This window comes from Planococcus citri, chromosome 2 (assembly GCF_950023065.1).
Source record: "Planococcus citri chromosome 2, ihPlaCitr1.1, whole genome shotgun sequence".
Classification (NCBI taxonomy): domain Eukaryota; kingdom Metazoa; phylum Arthropoda; class Insecta; order Hemiptera; family Pseudococcidae; genus Planococcus; species Planococcus citri.
In genome coordinates, this window is record NC_088678.1 from 50715834 (window position 1) to 50738554 (window position 22721).

Below are 22721 nucleotides of genomic sequence, written 5' to 3' on the forward strand. Positions count from 1 at the left end.
ACTGGTTCGATTTATTTTACAGGATAACTCGGTGGCAGATCTCGCGGAGCGTGAAATAATACCGCATCGACATTTACAATCTCCGTTAACGCCAAGGTTTTTCTCAGCAGGGGAATTAATGTCTACTAGCTTACAGACACCGCTTTCACCTACATTAGATGAATGAAGTTGAGCGGGAACTTTCTTACGACTGATTTGAAATTTTCAGTTCGTGTCTCTTAGTCGCTATTTTGCAAGCTTTTGTGTAAATTGGTATCCTTGATGTGTATGTAGATTATTTAATAAGTTTTTATTTACGCAATTCATTTTGTACTCTTCTTATTTATGTATTAGATTTCATCGATGTTTATACATACATTATATAATACATATGCATTATTATACCCATTACGTGAAATACTCAATGATTTATTCTACATAAACGAAAATAGTAAATATCGAATAGCTAAAAAAAAAAAAAAAAAAAAACACTGAAAAACTTCTAATACTGGAAATTTTTCAAGCACCATGTAATTAATAAAATGAAATTATCGATTGTGTGTCAAGAGAGTTGTGTTTGCCTTTAAATTATTAACGAAATATTGACTGAATTTACGTTACGATACGTTTCAGTTTAAAATTAAATTTAAATTTTTATCCAAATATTTTTGTACCATTGCTTAACATAGTTTGAAAAATATATTCTTTCAAATATGTACATTTTTTTTGCATCTTTGGAAAAATATTACCTATGAATCAATAAAGAACGATTTTCACTCGTCAATTCAAAAGAATACGAATAATGTTCCTGACGGAGTTTCTTGGTGAAAATTTTCTCATGATTAACGTTAATAATCTGCAAGTAGAAGCTTTTCGTTACCTTAAAGGCAATCCCGTGTATGTCCACTATTGTCCAGAGAAAAAAACTCAATTTTGCGTATCGCTGATAGGTTCGGACATGGCCGGAACAGTTTTGGAAGTCCTGATGAGACATCATTTTTTAGTTTCCACTTTCCTGCATCCTCATCCTACATCTTCTGTTGTTCAGTTTTGCTGGACTAAGATGGAAATTTTTCATTTCCAAGCACGAACTAAAAAAAAAGGGAAACCAAAAACTTGAAAACCAAAAAGTCAAAAATCAGATCAATCCTGATCCTGAAAAAACTTGTCGAGTTGTCAAACGAAAACGAAATGAAAACTGAAAAGCACGTGATTTGAAAATTACCGTTATTAGCGCTCCCGTGGCTAATCTCGAAACTACTTGAATCTCACGTTTCACGTCAAAACACGCGTGCGAACATGACGTTCCGTTGAGCCTGACGACTTTGTATGATTTCGTGACGTCATTGCAACTACCGTACAGACGAAATGGCCAACTGGCCAGCAGTTACGTTCTTGTTTCGATGAATTTGTAATGTTCGAAGTTCGGGTTATCTTTTTTGAAGCTACAAAACTGTGTAAATTTTAGTGTCGAAGTGATTGTGGTGTCGAACTGTCGTAGTGCAGAAGAGATGTAAAAATACGCTAATTGGGGTGTGTAAAAATACTAATTAATCGCAAAGGCAGGTAATTTATTCGTGTATTTGCTGTTTATGAATAAGCAAATTGTCTGCGGCCTAGTACCCCATATTATTCGTGTAGGTTGTTAACGTATATTTCATTGTTGATGAAGATACAAATGAGAAAATATTTTAATCGATCGTGTTTCAGGGTGTTAGGTGGAGCTTTCTTCGACCCAAACTTTTATCACACTTATCACCTAAGGTCGAAAATCTTGTTTGGTAAAATTTTTATCAAACCAGCTCCAGAGATGAAAATTTTGCATTAGCTGATCGATTCCTTGTGTCTTTTGTTAGGGTTTTCAGGGGTTTGAGAACGAAGCCATAGATTCAAGTGGTTCGTATATGTGTAAAGTGCATCCTTATGTGTTGCATTCATTCTTCTACGACGTATTGTCTTGGGAGTTTTTTTTCGCGATAAGTGTATCTCTTATGATAATGTACAAGTCGTACACTTTTCAGCGAGATATACCCACTACATCTGTTTGCTATTATGTTTTGATGTTTTGAAAACGTTCTCGATTAATTATTTTTTCGAAATAATTGATAATCAAGTCGAGAGGTTAAAGGTTATGTGTCGGAGCTTTTCAGGTTAGAATGATTTTCCATTTGGAACAGCGTACGAGCTATACGAAGTCGTCAAATTGTCCTGAATTGGAATCTTCCCACACTTCTATCAACGTTCATTTAGTCATGAACTAGTTTGGGTTGATCTTCGATCCAGTCTTATGATCTTTAGCTTGACGAGCGTACAAAAAGTTCATTTTTTGAGCAAATTTATCACCAATAGCATCCTGATTTGAACCGGAGCTGTAAATTGAAAATACTCTTCAGGGAGTGTTTTAAACACAATATCATGTGTTTGTGTTTTCCTGTAGAAAAATTTTCCTTCAACTGGTGAGAAAAATTGATCAGAAGTTTTTGAAAATTGTCCATTGGTTGGTTCTCGATTGCTTTTTCGAATTCATGAGGTTCCATAGATTTCAAAATTCTGAAAATTTTCCCACTCGAATCATCAGTCTCGAGAAGCTCGTAATTACAGTAAAATTCAATAATTTGACGAAAAAGATATTCAAAAAAGATCTGCGGCAAGTCAGTGGTTCCTATCAAAGACAGAGAGGTTGTAGTAATTCGACATTCAGTTGCAACCGCAGATGGGAGCTTACGTTATGTTTTAAAATAGCCGAATAAACTCGAATTTACGATACTAGTTTGGAGTGAAAGAATGGAAATAAGTCGCGTTTAAATTTCTGTATTCTGTATATTATAACGAATCGATGAATGAAAAACCAGTTTTACGTGTAAAATTTCATATTTTTTTTTCGGGTCTTGTTACCCATATCCAGCCTCGTCGACGATGATCATGATCGTATTTTGTTAATTATATCTCGCAATTGTGGTTTATTACGTACGTACGCTTCAATTGATTCTATAGAAATTTCGTTTTATTGAATTGAAAATTTCTTTTACGCGCCGGCTAATTAATTCAAGTTAATCGAGGGAGAATATAGGAGTCAATGGCACGATCGTTTCCTTCTGGTAGCATCGCAAGAATGTTGTTCGGCCGCCGGGCACTGTTCACCTTCCTTGTTCCGCCGCAACCATGGCATTTGCCGTGTCCAGTTTGACGTCCTACATTTGGTGGTGATCGTCGTCAAAGATTTTGTAATTTTTATTTACTCTCCGTATAGCTATATGGTCGTAGTTTTACCAGAATAGAGTAGTTGTTGTAGTAAACAAAAAATTACCAATTTATACCTATACGAGAAAAATGATGCTACTACACGTGTACGTCTTCTTGTACTTGTACCTGCGAGTGACCTGCATCCACGTGTGTCTTATCCTCGTCTAACGAAATCGTGCACCATTCGTCGGTTTGTTTTGACTAAAATATACACGACTTATTCGTTCGACGTTCTACTTTTTCCTTTCGCAAATTATACAAGTTGTGAAATTTCAAAATTAAAATAAATCCAGCAATCTAAATCCACCCTCATATTTGGATTTAAAAAAATACGTACCAGGGGAGAAAAATTTTACAATGCGTTCATAAAAGTCTTCCCTCTACCATGGTGCAGGTAGCAGGTACGAAAAACTCGTTCATTGTGCGAGAAAAAGATCCTCTTTACACGCTTCGCGTCTGCCTAGTATATTTTTACTTATACCGGAAAACCATTGTAGGCTCGATCTCAAGTAACATCCTGAAATGGAGAAAAATTTGCGTTTTTTATCGTCTCGTAATCGTGGTAATTATCCGATGAATTATTCATCAGCGTCATTCCAGCGCGTGTATGTAAATAGAAAATTACTCTTGTGTGCATACTCGAAGTTGAAACTCGAATTAATCGAGAAAAGAAGAAAAAAGTAAAGATGAAAGACAACAGAGCAATGAAAAGAGTAGTGAAATTAAGTGGAACAGGTGGAAAAATGAATATTGTATGAATTTTGTAGAGATTGACTGGTATAGAAGAGTGGTCCTTATGTATAGCTATTAACTGCATATAATATATTTTATGAGGGTTTTTATTCGATTTTGAATTGCTCCATTACAGAAAAGTTTATTGACTGGCGACTAGTAGCAGGAAAACTTTCCATTTCTTTATGTTGTTCGGTTCTGGGATATTCAGTTAATCAACGAGGAAATGAATAAAAATCGAAAAAGGATAAGTTTTTGATGGAACCGTTGTCGTTTTAATGATTTTCCCTTGGAATTTAAATGTACCTACCACCTACAGTTGGCCCAAAAGGATGCCTCTGGAGGGGAGATATGGGTCCTCAACGGAAGAGAATTTTTTTCTCGGGGGGTTTTCACTCTATAGCTTCTATTCAACTTTAAAGTGGTCTTGGATTTTGACAACAATGGCTTAGGTCGATGCAGTATTTCAAATACTATCTTTGAACTGGACCATTTGCCCCAAAACAGGTCTGGTAGGACCCAATGCGAAAAAACCTCAATTTTTTCGAAAATACCCTCTTTGAGAACCCATATCTCTCCCTTAGCGGCACCTCCGTAGCTAAAATTTGTTTCTGGGTGACTTTCAGTTATCGCTATCAACTTCAAGAAAAGGCTTGTACACTGACATTTTGTTGCGGTTAAATTTTCAAAAATTTATTGTTTTCTAAATCTTGGCTTTACTTTTTAAAGAAAAAAAAAAAGAAAGAAATATTAATACGAGTAATATCAACGAGTGAATAATTTTCTAAAGCACACACTTTTTTATTATTTTCCAAGTGACTAACTCTGTATTTTCAGCATTATGGTCTCAAAACCGGGGATGGAAAGCTGAATGATGAAACTTATGGCTTTAGCTTTCAGCTTCTAAAAAATTTATAAAACTTAAGCTTTAGTTTTTGGCTTTTCAAATTCGTAAAGCTTTCTAACGGCTAGCTTTTAGCTTCTAAAAATCCTTTGACTTTTGGCTGTAAAATTTTGGTTTTCAGCTTTGAGTTTTTCAAATTTTTTTAATGAGGTGAATTGAAAGGAAAGTAGAAATTCACAACCACAAAGGAAAAAAAAAACGAAAAAATTGAAAAAATGAGAAAAGCAAAATCTAAAAATGTAACTCAAACAGAAACTGACCAAATAAATTTGCAGAAAAGCTGAAAGAAAGCTGAATAAATAAATCTTTTGGCTAATTTTTAGTTTTTCAATCGTACAGCTTTGGCTAGCTTTTAGCTTTCAAAAACCCCAAACTTCCTCGGCTTTCAGCTTTTAGCTTTTAGCTTTCAGCTAGCTTTTCATCCCTGCTCAAACCCCTGCTTTCAGCCAAAATTGTCAGTCTCGTTTGCCACCAAAAATTTTAAAAATCTAGTTTTTTTTCAAAATTAAAAAAAATGTCGTTTTTGACAAAAATTGCTTGAAATGGTCATACCAAAAGTCTTGCTTTTTTTGCGAGAAATTTCCAAAATGCTCTGCTTTTTGCTAAAATACATATTTTTCTCCGAAAATTTCCAAAATATCTCGCATCTTTGGCAAAAACTACCCCAAGGTATCGTTTTTTTAAATAAATTCGTAAAAATTCTTGTTATTATAGGTACTTAAAAGTGACAGAAATCTTTTCTTGTTTAATTTTTATACCAATAATTACCATAAAAATTGCAATGCTGAAGTTTCGCTTTTTCGGCAAAAAATTTATTTTTTGTCCAAATTGTCGTAAAAGGTTATTTCTTGTCAAAAAATAGTAAAAATTGCTTCATTTTTATGAGAAATTACTAAAAATTGAACCTAATATTAATCGCAGTTTTAGTGATTTGCTCATTTGTCCAAATTACCGCAATGTTTCGTTCCTTGTCAAGGCAAAAATTAGCAAAAATTGTTCTTTTTTTTGCGAATAATAATTACAAAAAAGTGAATCCACGAGTTGATCGCGGTTTCAACAATGTGCTCATTGTGAGTTGATTGTTCAATTTATTCATGTTTTCGTAATTTGACTACATTTCATTTCAAAACTTGACCAAAAGTCTGTTTTTTTTTTTTTTTTCAAAAATGGTCAAAAAATCCTGCTCTTTGCTAAAATTGCCAAAATCTTGACTGACTTTCATTATTAGATTTTAAGTCGTAGTAATTTTTTTACATTTTTAATTTAAATGTTCTGGTATTTCTGTGATTTTTTTCAGCTTACTCACACAACACTAAAATGTTTAGCTCTCGTTTTATAACTTTTTTGATTTGTTAGTTTTTGGTTTCTTTGTCGTACTTAGTCGGTTACTAAAGTTACTTTTTTTGGAAAAAATTGAGTGTCTTCTCAAAAAAAAGAATCTTCTTAACATAAAAATGTGATTTTTTGGCTTTTTTATGCAATTCAGTCCCTCCCTCCTTCCCCCGGCACAATCTTAAATACGACGATTTGACTTCGGGTTTCTAGACTTTCCCTGACGTAATTTAATCCTCTACCAGTGATTTTATGAATAATCGCAAAAATTGCGATTAATCGCAATACGTAGAAATCTACGTGTTTTTATTGTATATTTTTTCACCGTAAAAAATTTCATTTTTGAAAAACCAACGCTAGATTCTTACTCAATAGGTAGGAATACTCCAATTAACACCTTTTTAGCGATCACTTTGATCCGATTTTCAAAATCATCAATTTAGTTGCAAATAAATTGTGATGTTAATCATATTTTATTAAGGCTACTAAATAGCACAGTACACGTACAGGCATCCCACATTCCCTCAAGTTATGAACTTTTATAAACAATAAAATAGATATCTGGCAACCGTATTCGAGTCAATTTAGTTCAATTCGTGTTCAATAACGTTGATGAGACTGGTTTGGGACTTGAGAGGCTGTAAATGTACTTACCTAATTTTTGAATGAGATGAGGAGGGAGGTCAATATTTTAAACCATTATGAGACCTGCTTGGAAGTCATGTCTGATTCGAAATAACTCGAATGTTAATTTTTCTCTCCCAATTATTTTTGTCTCTCCATTCTTGAATTTTGAAAGCCAGAAGTATCGGTACCTACCTATTTTTTCGAAGATAAGTAGTATTGATCACTGTATTCTTGAATATCATTTTTCGTTCAATTTTTGCAAAATATTCTAATGAAAAAGTACCTTCTCAAACATCACTTATCGGCGTTGAGAAATTATTTCGTTCTTTCATTCGTGTTTTTAGTGCTGACAATTATCTCGCAGCTGTATCCCATTATTTTGATAAATTACTTCTTTGTGTCGTTTTCTGAATAGAAAGAGATAGAAGAGAGAAGTTGAGTTATATAAATTTTTTAACATTTATTCGTATTCATGAAAAGCTTCGTTAAGAAACAACTGCAGGCTAAGAATTGAAATGCATATTTTCAAGGTATTAAGTACGTATGTAAGCTGATTCAACAATTGTTTGTTATATACGTATGTAGCAGTAGCTTTTTGTTCTACTTTTTTTTTGAATATCTATGCAGTTTTCTTAACTGACTGATCTTGAAATTCAGGCTGTCGAAACGCTATAAAAATCGGACGAAATAAAATTACAAGTTGAATTCGCATTTTTTGTAAAATGTGATGAAGTGAACTAATCGATGGAATTAATATTGGAAAAAGGAGGCGAAAAGGAAATGGCGTATGTAATTTGGTTGTTTGATAAACTGAGTTTCAGGATTTTCGAATTATTTTTAGGTATTCATCAGTCATCACACATCCGTTGATGAATTTTCGAAACGGTGACATCGACTAACTCATTTTAAAAAAGAGATAAGCCCTCTTTACCTTTTATGGATAAGTCGCCCTTCACCACCACCGTAAACGAAAAATGTCACTTCCACAATGAGCAGTATACGAGTAGGCTATATCTAATGCTCAAACTATTCCCTGAAATAGTTATCATTACATTTTAGAATTTAAATGTTGTAATTGAAATTATTTCACCTATTTTCTGTGAAATTTGATAAAGAGACGAGAACTAATCTGCGTTACCAAAGTACGGCTGTATAAAAAAAATGGATGAGGATATCTGTCATACACATTTGGTCGTTTGAAAAATTGATTTTGATAATTTTGTTCGTATTATTTCGTCATCTTCTACGGAAAATGAATTTTCAAAAGCTACGACCTTGACAAAATTGGTTGTAAAAGTGGTAAATTTAATTTCTTCTCTCTCTCTTCCAAAATCCCCTCACCCTATGCCTGTTATGGTCAATCGATCGGTTTTTCTAATATTTCTCCCGCAAGTTTCAAAAGAACGTTTTGACCTTTTCATCTGGGATTTGAATGGAACTTTAGAATTGAAAGAAGTCTATATTACCGAACCTATAAAATGCTGAAAAACGTAGATATTATTTTTATTTGTTAAAGTTTAATTATGTGCACTGGATAAAATTGCGACAACATTATTCAATAGAGAGCTTTTTAATTTTTATTCGAAATATCTCAAATTCTGTTTTTTATCTTCATTTTTTTCTTAAGATCACCCCTAGTTTTTTCCAAAAAATTCAACATTCATTTTTGTGATGAGAAAATTTGAGATTTTTTTTTGAATTTTTCATCACAAGTGATGGTTTTTTTTGAATGGGGTGGGGAAAGAGGAGGAATCGGAGATCTAAAGGATTGATAAGTTGAATTGAAATCTAATTGTTCGCGATGAAAAATTCGAACTTTTTAAAATCAATTTGTACCCCGTAAAAAATCAACTTTTAGAAATATTCGAGAAGAAAAATGGTGAAAACAAATTGTAGTGCATACAATTCTCCTTCAGTACCTACTTCAAAAAAGTATGCTTTGTTTATGAAATGTTTGGAACAAAATTAATTAGAAAGCTCAACTTTATTGAGAAGTCCTGCCAACTACAACAAGTAATGAAAATCACCCTGCTTTTTTCTTTGAAAATCGTTTTAAATTTATTTTTTCATTAAGTAAGTTATTATTGCTTGAATTAAAAAAAAAGAAAAGAATGCAAATGGAATGTTAATAAGAACGTGTAATCCAATACAGTTTGTGAACCAGTTACGATTTAAGGAAGAGTGTCGTTGTTATCACGAGAAATGCTTGAAAAATAGTGGAGGAGAGAGGAGTGAACCCCCCTTCTGATGATGTCCTGGTAGGATTTTTGTGGTGGGGGGGGGGGTCCTGACTCCTTTTTTTTGAGTTCATTTCTTTCGTTCCCCACTCATTCTTTATGAACTTCGCTTTTTCGAAGGCAGTTATTACATTTCTCTGGAAGACATCTTAATCAATTTCGTTAATTAATTTTTTTTTTCTGGACGTGCTCGGTGCTCTTTTCGCACATCGAAATTTCGTTTGAATATTACTGTTTAGACAGGTTCAAGAAATTTGTTATTTATAACATTCCGAAGTAATTTATTGTTCAGATCTTGAACTTCCTATCCAACTTCTTATTTAAATTATTTGAAAAAAAATCATTTTTTGAAAGTGTCGCCATATCTAGTTCCAACAAGGTAATCTCTCGATCACTCATTCACAGATATTGCTTTTTCATTAACCAAATCATGAGGCCCACAGTGCCTCCTAAAAAATTCCAGTCATCTAAACGAAAAATTATGAGTTCTGTAGGATTTTGAACTTTCCAAAATTACCCAAAAATTCCATAAATTGATAACAAAATCGATGACTTGTTACTATTTGTGCATTGGAGAACCTCAAATTTGAATTACAATCACATTAGGAGGTCTACTTGTGGTGTTAGTGAGCAAAATATGTAGTAATTTTTGAGAGCCTTATTTTTCAAAAAACGTGAAATTTTGAAAAGTACATTAGCTTTGCTCATGTCAAAAGTGGTTTTCAAAACACGATTGTGGTGTATGACCTATAAAAACGATCGCCGGAGATGCAGCTGCCCAATTGCACATTCGTAGATTTTTGACACTCATTTTGATAAAATTCAGGTCTAAAATCACACTTTTTTTTCTGTAGTCGAAAATGTCCCTCAAAAGACAAATTTGAGGAAATTTTTTTTGAAAAGAAATTTGAACCTCAAGAATACCATTTTTTACACTTGTGTCCAAATTGGCCCTCTGAATGGTAATTGTGATTCATATGTGACCAAATTATGTTTTTCGGAAATACTAATTACCAGTCATTCGATTTTTTCGTCAATTTTGTGAAATTTTTGGACTATTTTGGCAATTCTGAAATCCGAAAGGACGCTGAATTTTTTGTTTAGGAAGCTGACATTTTTTTGGAAGCAGTTTTGTGGGCCTCTCAATTCATCGTACTTGGACGAAATCGGTGATCGAGTGGCCGAGGGGTTCATTCGTTTGTCCCAATTTCGCGTTTGTGGGACAACATCTTTAATTATTAGATTTTTATTCGACTAAACTCCGAGTAAAAAATATATTTCCAGTTTTTGACCTTTTTTCCCCATCTTTCATTTGTTTCAGATAATTGTAACTTCGTCGAGTAATTCACAATGTCACACCACAGTGACGATAATTTACTAGTGGCCAGCAGCGATTCATTTTGGGAACCCGGTAATTATAAAAGAACGACGAAACGAATCGAAGATGGATACAAGCTGTGCAACGATTTGATTACACTAATTCAAGAAAGAGCTGAAATCGAGAAAGCGTACGCGAAAAGTCTTAAAGGATGGGCAAAAAAATGGAACGAATTGATCGAAAAAGGTAACGTCTTCACTCTTCTTGTTTTACCTACATCGTCGTCGGATGAGTTGGTTTGACATCGCTGCCTGGTTCGCAACAGCCGGACGCGCGTGTTTATGTCGTAATCTTACGACGAGCTCGCGAACGACAGAAGACGTCAATATTATTATTGTATCGTTTATCTTTCTGTGTTTACCTAGGTCCGGAATATGGAACAACGGAAGCCGCCTGGAAAGGTACCTTGGTAGAAGCCGAAAGGTTATGCGACGTTCACAATCGAGTAAAAGATGATTTATGCAACGAAGTCATGCAACAAGTGAAAACATGGCAAAAAGATACTTACCATAAAGTAAGGGAGTCTAATTTAGAAAAACAGATAATAGAGTCGAGATTTTTAATTTCGAAAATTACCAACTCATTTTTTTTTGTCTCAATATAGACCGTGCTGCATATTAAAGAACGTAAAGAAATGGAAGACGCGTTCAAAAAAGCTCAAAAACCATGGTGCAAATTATTAACTAAAGTGAACAAAGCTAAAAGCGATTACCATACGGCTTGTAAAGCTGAAAGATCGGCAGCCAATCAAGAGAAAAATGCCAGTAACGATAGTACCTTCTCTCAAGATCAGGTAAATGATCAATATTATCGATGATTTTTAGTGTATGGCGAATTACTCGCGTGAAAAAGAAATTCGTACATTTGCGATTACTAATACAGTAATTCGCGTATGTAAATTATCTAGCGTCAGTTTTTTTTTTAGAAGGACGATTCAATTCAGTTTATTAAAACTGAGCATTAAGAATGAAAAAAAAATGATATCATTAATGCAAATGTGTTATTCTTATTACACTCCTCGAATCGCGTGTTGTATTATTTTCGTAATCGTGCGTTAATAAAATTATCACTGTTAGACTCGTAATCATTCGAGAATAGAAGACTCGTATTTAAATTGATTTTAACGATCATTGTTTTTCGCCTCTGTGTTGTTCGTTTTCAGATGAAAAAAATCCAAGATCGCGTACAAAAAGCGAAAGAAGAAGTGCAAAAAGGAAAAGAAAAATACGAATTAGCATTACAAGAATTGAACAGTTATAATCCGAAATATATGGAAGATATGACCGTTGTATTTGACAAATGTCAAGAAATGGAAGCCCAAAGATTGCAATTTTTCAAAGATGTTTTATTCACTGTACACAAATACTTAAATATTTCTAAAGATCCTGTGTAAGTATCATCTTTACCTTCACTTCCTCCTACACTGCGATTGAAAAATTCATCGTTCGATTAATCGTGTTTATTATTTTTTTTTCGCAGCATTCCTCAAATTTACGAAGAATTTTACCACACGATTACGAACGCCGACCGTGAAAAAGATTTGAAATGGTGGTCCAATAATCACGGAGTGAATATGGCCATGAATTGGCCCGTTTTCGAGGTAATAATCCGTTTTGAAAATTTTTAATTTTATTTCTCTCTCTCTCTGTCTCGTTACGTCTCTCTTTATTTTACGTACTTTAACGAAACTACGCTATTTAGTTGAATTTTTCATTTTTTTTTTAACCGCGTGTTTTCGTTTTGTGGCTGTTTTTTTTTGTTCGAGCGTTAGGCAAAATAGAGCATTGTTGCTTATTTATTACGTATTGCTGTATTGTCAAATTGACAATTTTATGTACGTAGATTAATTTCATTCGAGAATGTCGACGGTTTCACGCACCTGTTGGCTGTACCTATCGTGTATTTGTTTCGGAAAATTTAAATTGTGAAGCTGTGGAATGTGAATAGGTGCTTATGTTGAATGAAGTGTACGATTTGGGGGATTTTTTGTTCCGAAATTCGGAAGTTACGGTTTGATGTTTTCAAGTTTTGAGATTTTTATAGCTGCTCGATCGATCAAGTAGTATTCGAGTAAATATGCTCGAGAGTATGATACAAGTGTGAAAAATTTCGTTTGTAGAGTGAAGAATTTCGATGGGGGGTCTTACTTCTTAGGTACACTTGTGGCGAAAAAATTAAGTCCCAATTCCCTTTCTCTTCTGGTTTATTCTGCACTGCACGAGATCGTACAAGTGCGGAATTATGTTCTATGAATGAATATGCATTCCTGAATTAAATTTGTAATGCGAAGTTGAAAATATACATTTGCATTCGTATCTAACGATGCGGTGTGCTGCAGTTCATCCTATCTGTGTGAATATTATCAGTGATTGCTGCCTGCTGGTTTTTAGATAAATTATATCTGTAGAGTTATCGAATTGATGTTTACTTCGCAGCTTTCGTGCGAGAAATCAGATAATATCGATACTGTTTACATATTTTTTAATATTTCTTTGCGGGGTATTTGTTTTTGTTCGATTATCCATGCATGCGATTCTGGCATCAACTGAGGTAAAAGATATCAAAAGTTACAGTGTCACTTTTCGGTTGCAGTAAATCATAAATTTTTTTGATTTCTGGAATTTCATTCAAATTTTTTGCACAATTTTTCATTCCTCGAAGAAGGGTGGTTTCCCAAATAGCTGTGAAAATGTAGGATTGAATGGAGAAAAATTGAAAAAGTCTCCAAAAATACACCAGCAAACAATAATTCAAACGTTGAATTTTTATTTTTCAATTTTGAATTAAAATTCGGTTTAGCCCCTACATATTTTCGACCTCTCGAATCACTTAGTAGTCGTTTTCAAGCTCGACTCCTGAAATCATTTTTGTGAGTTATGCAAACCCTCTAGGAATTAAGGTGAAAAAAAATTCAAAAAATAATGTTTTTCCTACTTCTAAGTGGGCATAATTTGATCAATTATCAGCTAAATTTTTTTTTTGTGATTTGCAGTGTAATTTTTAAAATTCTAAACTCCGGTATAAAAGTGCCAGGGATCCAAAAAAAATTTCTGCGGTCTTTTAAGGTCCCCTTGCAACTTTTTATCGAATCCGTCCTCCAACTTTCTAAAAGAAAAATGCAAAGACGACTCACCCTAATTAACACCATTATGAAACACAATTTTTTTTTCAAAAACAATTGACCAAAAAACATCAATTTGATCGGGTAAGTACCAGTTTTGAAAACTGGAATGGTTGATTTGAATTTCGAGTTCGTAGATGCTGAATTTTATTTTACAGTTTTTATGAAATTCATTCAAAACTAGAAACTCTAAAAATCCATTAGAAGCTTTCGAACCAACACTAATCGATTTGCAAGTTCAAAAATAGGATGTCAACCAAATTGTCACTTATTATCTCAGTTTTTTAAAAATTTGATTTTTTTTTGTTAAAAATAAGCCAAATTTAAATTTTCCAAAATTTGGCATTAGTTCTAAAAAATGAAATTCAGTGTAATTTTTAGATGCTTTTTTGAGTTTTTTTTGTTTGGTCCTTGCAACTTTCTGCTGTTTGGGGAGATATCCCTCCTACCTCTTCTGTGAGAGGTTAATGCAAAAAATGCAAGTGTTTCCAAACTCTTTTTTGCTTTATCCTTTTTCAGTTCTTATTAGCGTAAAGTTGTGGCGAAAGTCATCCACGTTTGATAAATGATAAAAAGTCTATGAAGCTTTGAAAAAGAGGCGATAATGATTATTTGTTCATGTTATCAGCGTGAATGGGAATGGTAGACCATCAATGTAACAAAATGAAAATTTGTAATGATAAGTTTGCTTATATAACAGATAATGATGAATCATTTATCTACTAGTAATAATTTTGAAAATTCTATTCGTGAACTACCTATTTCGTGTTGATTTGAAATGATCAATGAATACTTATCAATGTTTTGAAATTTTATCATTATTGTGGAGTTGGAAATTATCATTCACGTGCATGATTAATTTTGCGATGTTATGAAAAATGGTAGCTGTTTGAAAAATGAATATTATTGAAACACCGATTTCTTTTTTTTTTTTTTTTTTTTTTTGAAAAACAATGGAATAGAATATTTTTTGATATGGTAGGTACAGAAATATGAAAAAAAAATCGCAAGCGAAATTTCTTGTGGATTTTTTCAGTCTTCAAAAACATCTTTAAATTCGAAATCTTTATCGAATGTCACTCCTCCAAATTACATTTCTGTATCTAGGAAACGATACCTACTTAATTTGCGAATATAGAGGAAAAGCTTTATCCTGAAATGAAAATCGTTCATGACCTTGATAAAAGAGTCAATGCCAGTGCCACTGCCATGCCAGCGCCAGAAAGTAAAATAAAACGCACCTGATTAGGTGTAGAAAATAAATCGCAGTTAACGTGCGAAATTGGGTATAAACATTATCGCCCTTGTATGTGTTCGGTTAGAGAACAGAACGCGGTTCGAAGGTGGAGAGAATATGCTATTACAGTATTACCCGATAGTGAAAACGAGAAACAGATAAATCTTACGTGAGAATGGCGAAAAGGATGCGTGGGAGACGTGAGATAAAATTTACGTAATATAGCGATACCATACTGACAGCGAATGTCACGCGTTCAATGATACAGCAAGATAAACTGAACTCGATGTTTCAATTACCATAAATTTATATTGTATGGGCAAGCCAGAGTTAGAAAATTTACAAATTACGCTGGGTAACATTTGAACGATCATTTTCAAAATTAAAAGGAGCTTGATATCATTGCATGAAAACTAATTGTGTTAAAAGGTGAACTATCCTCACATCTGCGATTTTTTTTGAGGAGGGGGGGGGAGATCTGTAGCATACGTTTTCAATATCATTTTCATGTATTAGGCAGGTATGTAGATGTACTTGGATTTTTATAGTCTGGGTATGAAAATCCGTTTGCAATTTGACCCCTGCTAGTGCCTCATTTTAAGTAGGATTCAATCTCGAAAGTAGGTTATCATTGAAAAAATATCAACAAAATATGTAGCACTGTACATGACGTGTAATTCGTCTACTTACAAGTATTTATTACTAATATGTACGTGTTTAAATCATCTTACGCAAGGATACCACTCGAATTGACACATTTAAATTGAGCCAAACTGCTGCCTTATTTTGGATTTGGGCGAAATATTGGTAAACATATCCTTCTTGATAGAGAAGCATGAATTATATGGCATCATAATTCGTCAAACGTTACAAAATTTCGAAAATACCATACTAATCAAAGCTAACCTTTTCGATTTTGAGGTTGGATTGGGTTTACTAATGAAAAGTACATTTTTTATACTTCCTTTGAGGTTCTGTAATACTTTGCAATCAAATCCAACTTGTCCAATATTCAAAGAGTTACGTTAACAATTAACATAGATTCAGGAAAAAAGTATTCGGATCAGTGATCATTGACTGCAAGATATTGCAGGGTATCTATCTAACAGGTAGTGAAAGTAGTGGAAAAATAGTGAGTTTAGTCAGAAAAGTAGGGGGGGGGGGTTAAAAAAAGGAGTGATTTTTTCATCATAAAAAAATACACTAATCACAGATTAAAATTCATAATTTGTGGATCTTTTTCGGTTCCTCTCCTGACGTTTGACTCAGATTTCGTGAAACTATAATTTAAATTTAAAAGCGAGGTTAAATCCTTTTTGGCTTTTAATTGAGAATATTTTGATAAGAATTTTTCAATGTAATCCTTTTCTGTCAAAAATGGTGAAAAATCTGAGTTTTTGACAAATATTGCCTAAAATACAAATAGCTAAAAAAGGGTTACTTTTTTTCAAAAAAGTCCAAAAAGTCAACTTTTTTCGAAAAGTTTTTCAAAAGTCTCACTTTTTTGCCAAAAATTGTCAAAAAGGTTTCAATTTTTTTAAAAATTGCGAATGAGTCTCACTTATTCAATAAAAACTAAGAAGTGCTTAAAGAAACACTGTTTGCCAATGCGTTTGTCTTTAAAATTGATAAAAATTCACCATTTTACTAAAACTGTTATCTAAGAATATGGTTGAGAAGTTTTCTTTTTTTGCCAAATAATGCAAAAGACTTTGCGTCTTGCTATAATTGTCGTAATCTCTCCCTTTGCCAAAATTTGGAAAAAGTTTCGTTTTTTGTTAAAATTCCCAAATCGTCTCATTTGTTGCCAAAATTAGCTAAAATTGTTAGTTTTTGTAAAAAATTCCAAAAGTTACCTGAAAATCTCACTGTTTTGCCAAAAATTGTCAAAGAATCTCCCTTTTTTACCCTAAAGTTGCAAAATAGTCTCACTTTTTGACAAAATTATTGTCCAAGTCTTAATCGAGTTTCATTATTGAATTCTAATTAGAATGGTTCGGATGGTTCGGTTGATGATGTTTTTTTTTTTTTTACATTTTTAATTTGAAATACTTATTCTGATTTTTTCTGCATTGAAATGTTTTTCTCACGTTTTGAACTTTTTTGAATAAGAATTTTTTTGTTTTTTTCAAACTTTTTTGGTCACTAAAATCAATTTTTTTTGGAAAAAAAAGTAGGTACGAGCCCTGAATATCGACCAAAATGTTTCAAATTATGAATCTAACTTGAAACCTGCAAAAGGCGCATTAGTGATATCCTATTATTGTACATTTCTAATTTGACGCTGTAGATGAATTGAAGGAGGGGCTTCAAGCTGCTTTATAAAGGTTTCTAAAGGGAAAAATAGCTCGAAAATCGACTTTTTCGACCATGGAATGGGGTCGAACATAAAGTTTGAAGATTGAAACTTATGAAAAGTACATGTATGATACCTTCTCAATAATCAGATCTGCTCGGATATTGGTAATTTCTTGACCTGATCAGATCCAAACTTTCTCCGGTGGGTAGTGGGTATCTCTACCGGCATAACTCTTGTCAGACGTCAGTCCTCTTATGGACATCAGTACGGGACCATTTCACCCATCTCATCTTTCACGCACTCAGCTATACTTGTTTATTTAGCTCAAATACGATTTATTCATAAATACTTACTTACATATCGTAATTTTTATGATTTGCATGCTTATTTTACATTGCAACAATGCTTGATTTAGTTTTGGCATATGCTTATTACGTGTTTCATAGGATTACATTGAAGAGTTTCGCGATATATCTAAAGGAAAGATTAAAGAATCATTACCAGCCGGACCTATTACTTTAATCAATCAACGTCCAGTGGCCGAAGATTTGCATGTAAATATACACGATATTTTTTTTCGTTTCATTTTCATTTCGCCGCTTTTTTTTTCTCGTTACACATTGTGCGGCTATTATTTTTTCAATTTGTATTTGTAATAATCGCTTTAGAGGTTTTTTTTTTTGGTCGAAGTTGTGCTGAAAAAATTCGGTCATCGATTACACCGTGAGTACGGTACGCAGTAAGGTACATATTGAGAATTGTGTGTGCGACGACGACAACTATGACGAAAATAAATACACTCGGCGATAAAATAGTTGGACTGAAGTGATACTTACATACTTATATACCTGATAAGTCGTCGAGTATCGATTTGTTTATTGTTAGGATTTCATTAAAGCGAATATGAATGCGGTTTTGTTTGGAATTCGTTAGCTTAGTTGTTGACGTAGTTACGAAATACTCTGTACTTGTACCTTTCAACCACCGTTACTGGTACATATTCGTGTACGAATACTTGTACTATCGATGTTTACGAATTCTGAGACTGTGCGGGGAATTTTTCAAAAAGTAGACGAGAAAAAATGGATCAATTTTTCAAAAAAAAAAAAAAAAAGGAAAAAAGTACAGAGTAACTTTGTTTGTCGTTCGAATGACAAGTTTTGCTGAAAGTAAGAATGAGGAAGGGCAGGTCAGGTACCTACCTATACTCTGCGATCGATGACCAGGCAATCAGCACAACGACAATGTAAGGTAATATGTGACTATAATGAGTACAGGAAAAAATTGACAACTCGATAGGTAACGATAGATGAGGGGAAGGTAATAGATAGATTCTCATATTACATTACATGTGTGTTGTATATTGCGTAGGATTATTCGACGAGCAATAACAAAATGTCGACTAAGAAAATCAACGCATCGGAACGAGTTATCACGCGTGAAAATGTTACGGAACCTAAATCATCTTCGATTACGACCGAACAACGGCAAAATAGCGATAAATCGCCTCAGAAGAATGGCCCGACGTCTCCGAGTAGACATTCTATAACGTAAGATTACCGTATTACCTATTTAATAGTGCTAGTGTCATTTTCGCGATCATGTCAATCTTGAGCAGGTAGCATGATTTTGCTCGAAATTTCGTCACGAGCTAATGCCATTCTGAGAAGATTGGATCGTTCCCTCGCGACTCTTTCGACATGAATTTTTTCTAATTTTGGCGAAAATTGAAGATTTTATTCTGAACTGTATGACTTTTTTCTTTGGAAAAAATAAAGGAAGGGAGGTATTGAGGAGTCGAATCCAAGAAAAGAAATATAGATATTTGAACTCAACGATCTCGAATTAGTGAGAATCGATATGTTACGTCATATTTCCCTAATTTTAAAGTTTTTTTTTTTTTTCCAAAATGGGAGGAGGACTAGAAGGGCATTGAGTGGCAATATTGGAAAAATAATTGAACATTTGAATTTATCGCCTTCAAAAACAAGCAAACGATGGAGGGGATGGCGTAATATTCATGGGAGTCTGATCGAAATAATGATCCAATATTCGAACTCAGCTCCTTAAGCTCCTTCAATTTTTAATTTTTTGTTCTGTTGAATTTTGATCACAATTGAGGACTTTTGCACCCCTGAGAGGTGTTGAGATCATAATTATTTTGAAAATTGGTTTGTTACAAAAAGGATCAAAAAAGTGCTTTCATTCAATTTTTTTTTCAAATTTTTAAATGCACCTTCGAACATTTGTTGCTTTTAAATGTAAGTTTGAGATTAAAAAATCTCGCAAGTCAGTGGGTGGTTTGGAAGGGAGGGGGGAATTAGATTCCAAAGATCACTTTTTCTTTTTGTTTAGTTTTTTTGTTCGAATGATTTTAGTGTAAAAATAAAGTCAGTATCAACTAGAAAAAATAATACCGTTTTGTCCACAAGAAGTCATCAAAAGATGAGAAGTTTTCGTCGAGGAGGGAGGGGGGGTGCTTACCCTGAACTGTCAAAAAACAATTTGTGAAGAGAATGCAAAAATACATCATCATCCTAAATTTCAAATGCTAAAATGCATTTTCGATTTTTGTCGAATTTTTGAAATCAATCTTTGAGTCAAAAATGGATAAAAATCAAAATTTTACCAAATTAACCTAGAAAGCTTAAATTTGGCATGCCCTCTATTTTCAACCATCACAATGGATTGAAAATTGTTTCGAATAATTTTGAGCAGTTCTGGAGCCTCCAGCAGAATTTTTTCAAGTTGAAATTTTCACACAATTTTTGAATTTTACCTCTAATGAAGTTGGAAAGCTAAAATGCTTTGCATCCTACAATAATTTCAACATGCTGAGCAGATTGAAGAAAGCTTCAAGTCGTTCTGGAGCCTCCAGGCGTATTTTGGAAATTTCGTACTTCCAAAAGTAAAAGTGCCACAAAATCTGTCTAAATTAACTTTCGTACGTTGAAATGCGATTGATGCTGGTCAGTGATGTGCTTCACCGATTACGCGCCATTTTTCCAAAATCGGTTTCTGCTGGTTCAAAACCATAATTTCTCCGGTGATTTTTAGATTGAAAATTTGATAAAATCACTGTAGCCGGACGTAGGACGAAAAAAGCTGGAATTCAATTTATGCTCTATTTTTGACGTGCTGAGTCGACTAAAGATGGTTTTAGGCTGTTTTGGAGCCTCCGGTGAATTTTTTAGAAATTCCAGTTTCCTAAAAAATGTCATAAAATCTCGCGGTTTTTTTTTTTAAATCTGGAATTTCCAAAGTACGGCTGGAGGCTCCAGAACGGTTGGAAACCGCCTCCAATCAACTCATCATGTGAAAGTATTTAGATATGAAGTAAATTTTAGCTTTCCAACTTCAATGGGTAGAATTTTATGGAAATTTCAACTCTCAAAAATCTGCTCAAATTGGTTCGAAATCGTTTTTCAAAAGTTTGATTCTAAAAAATCTTACCAGAATTTTTTTTGGAAATTTTGTAGGTTTACGTTGACAAATGTAAGAATTTTTTCGTGAAATTTTTCGTAAATTTTTCTCAAATTGATGGTAAAAATGGCGGGTGAACACAGTTTGCAAAAAAAAAAAAAAAAATAGATTCTAAATTTAAAAATTGAGGGTTTTACGTTTTGAGATTCGTTAATTTATTTATTCATTTTTCAAATTTTTCATTCTATAAGTGGATGAATGTAAAATGAAAATACATATTGTCATTTCAATCCGAACAGACTTTTTCTCTGTGTGATGAGGGAAGGGTGGTTCAAATTTTTGAAGAAAATCATTCATTTACTTTTCGACGATGAGGACTGATTCAAAAACTATAAACAAAATCCATTGCATTCTTTATTTATAAATTGATAGGTAAGGCTATGTTTAGCACCGGAATTTCATTCTTCATTAAAAATTTTAACCACATCGTTGAAAATTTATAAATGCACAGTAACAACTGTGTAAATTTCCTTATTGCAGTTTTATCTTAATTATCTCCCGTTTTCAAGGTCTGTTTCGATGAAACAAGTTACGTTGGTATTTTTGGTAATTTTTTCATTTTAGTTTTGGTCTGAAATTAAAAATACCTGTTTTTCAATTTGGATGTGAGAATTTCTTACTGAAATTTTGGCTTGAAACGAACATTTTTTAAATTAATACCCTTCCTCCTTTCGCTTTTCTCAAAAAAAAAGCAGCGATAACAATACTTGAATGAGGCTCTATTTCTTCAATCAAGAATGCATGACTCAACGATTGAAAATTTCAACATACGAGAGTAGCTAAATACACTCGAGACGACGACGCGACGCTGATCCATGTAATTTTTCTGTTTGAGCAGCAACGGCAGCGGCGGTAATCAAAAAGGAGAATCTAATCCGTTCGAAGAAGAAGAATGGGACGAAGACGTAAACGACGCATTAATAGATAACGGAGAACCCGGTATACCTGTCAGAGCTCTATACGATTACGAAGGAGCTGAATCGGATGAATTGAGTTTTAAACAAGGTATCCATTCGCATTATTTTTCACGTCGTGAGGATGATATCATCGACTGTATAAAATTGAAAATAAACTCAAATACTAATATCATACTAAATACGTACTGTTTTTATATTTTTACAGGAGATTTATTTGAAAAATTAGAAGAAGAAGACGAGCAAGGTTGGTGTAAAGGAAGAAAAGAAGGTCGCGTAGGGTTATATCCGGCAAATTACGTGGAACCAGTCGCGTAAATAAAATGTCATTCGATTGACAATGTATTCTTCCGATTGCCAAAAATGTTCGTATGTGTGTAATTTTTTTCCTTGTACGTTGATTTATTTTTTAATAATTTAACCATTTTGAAATTGTGTGTTTTATACGTGCTTGTATAAAAGAAAAAAAAACTGAGTATTAAATATTATAAAACTGATCTTGTTTCGAAAGGCAGCTTTTTCGTAGTGTTGCGCGGTAAATTCTTAAGACGAGGTCATAAATAGGCATATATAGGTTTTTAATTAATTTATGATTTCGTCTTCGTCTCTAAATAAGCAATTTTTTTGGCAATAGTAATATCAATATAAATGGTGGATGTAGATTTTACCGTGCCATTTATTTTATGTATATTTATTTATTTATTTTGTTAATTGTTGCAAAAAAACAAAATGTTGCAATAATCGTTATTTTAACTGAAATTACACTGTATTTCAGATTAATATTTTAAAGAAGACTTAATTATTATTTACGTATAACAGTATATCTTCCATTTTAGTATCGAAAATACTATATCGTTGATATGTAAGAATTTTATACATTTGTAGAAAAGCAGACATCAAAGATATTTAATTAAATACATCAAGTATAAGCCGATTAATAATATATGTTTGTTGAAAAATGGGGATTTTTTTTCTTTTTGAAGTGCAGTTCACAAAAGAACCTAGTTGATTGCGTTGCCTTGGGAAGATTTCTTTTGTCTTTTCGTTTCAAAGAATCGATAACCAAAGGTACCTATTGTAATAGAGAATTATAATTATTGTACGGTAACGTCATCAATGGTTATGTAATTTAACTCGCTGCCAGGCCATGGCTTTATGGTTTTCTCATTTCCGGCGGTGTACGTTCAGTAAATAAGGGAAATGTAATAAGTAGGGTCTTTGGAGTGAATGAGAGC

At 33.2% G+C, this 22721-nt stretch overlaps 2 protein-coding genes across 8 annotated transcripts in view; both read left to right on the plus strand.

Annotated features, from left to right (window-relative positions):
- Positions 1–697, plus strand: part of LOC135836326 (protein Fe65 homolog) — a 35842-nt gene extending 35145 nt beyond the window's left edge. For all 4 annotated transcript variants that reach the window (XM_065351098.1, XM_065351097.1, XM_065351099.1 and 1 more), the window contains one exon: positions 23–697. The gene's annotated coding sequence lies outside the window, so the exon portion shown is untranslated. The remainder of the gene's footprint in view (positions 1–22) is intronic.
- Positions 698–1337: 640 nt separating this feature from the next.
- On the plus strand, positions 1338–22201 carry Synd (protein kinase C and casein kinase substrate in neurons protein Synd). 4 transcript variants are annotated; one of them, XM_065351104.1, is made up of 10 exons: positions 1339–1545; positions 10376–10618; positions 10798–10946; positions 11037–11225; positions 11595–11821; positions 11912–12032; positions 17536–17643; positions 18461–18639; positions 21411–21577; positions 21695–22201. In XM_065351104.1, the coding sequence occupies exons 2-10, from the start codon at positions 10405–10407 to the stop codon at positions 21802–21804; spliced, it is 1464 nt and encodes a 487-aa protein (XP_065207176.1). In that variant the 5' UTR covers positions 1339–1545; positions 10376–10404; the 3' UTR covers positions 21805–22201. The 4 variants fall into 4 exon arrangements, with proteins under 4 accessions (XP_065207180.1, XP_065207176.1, XP_065207177.1 ...); XM_065351105.1 differs by having other exon boundaries at positions 1339–1541; XM_065351106.1 differs by having other exon boundaries at positions 1339–1512.
- Positions 22202–22721: the final 520 nt, after the last annotated feature.

Bases quoted from the DNA above. Each gene is read 5' to 3' on its own strand.
- Synd (XM_065351104.1), top strand. From the start codon at position 10,405: ATGTCACACCACAGTGACGATAATTTACTAGTGGCCAGCAGCGATTCA. The intron at 11,226-11,594 runs GTAAATGATCAA...GTTCGTTTTCAG, and splicing joins GTACCTTCTCTCAAGATCAG to ATGAAAAAAATCCAAGATCG. The intron at 17,644-18,460 runs GTAAATATACAC...TATATTGCGTAG, and splicing joins CAGTGGCCGAAGATTTGCAT to GATTATTCGACGAGCAATAA.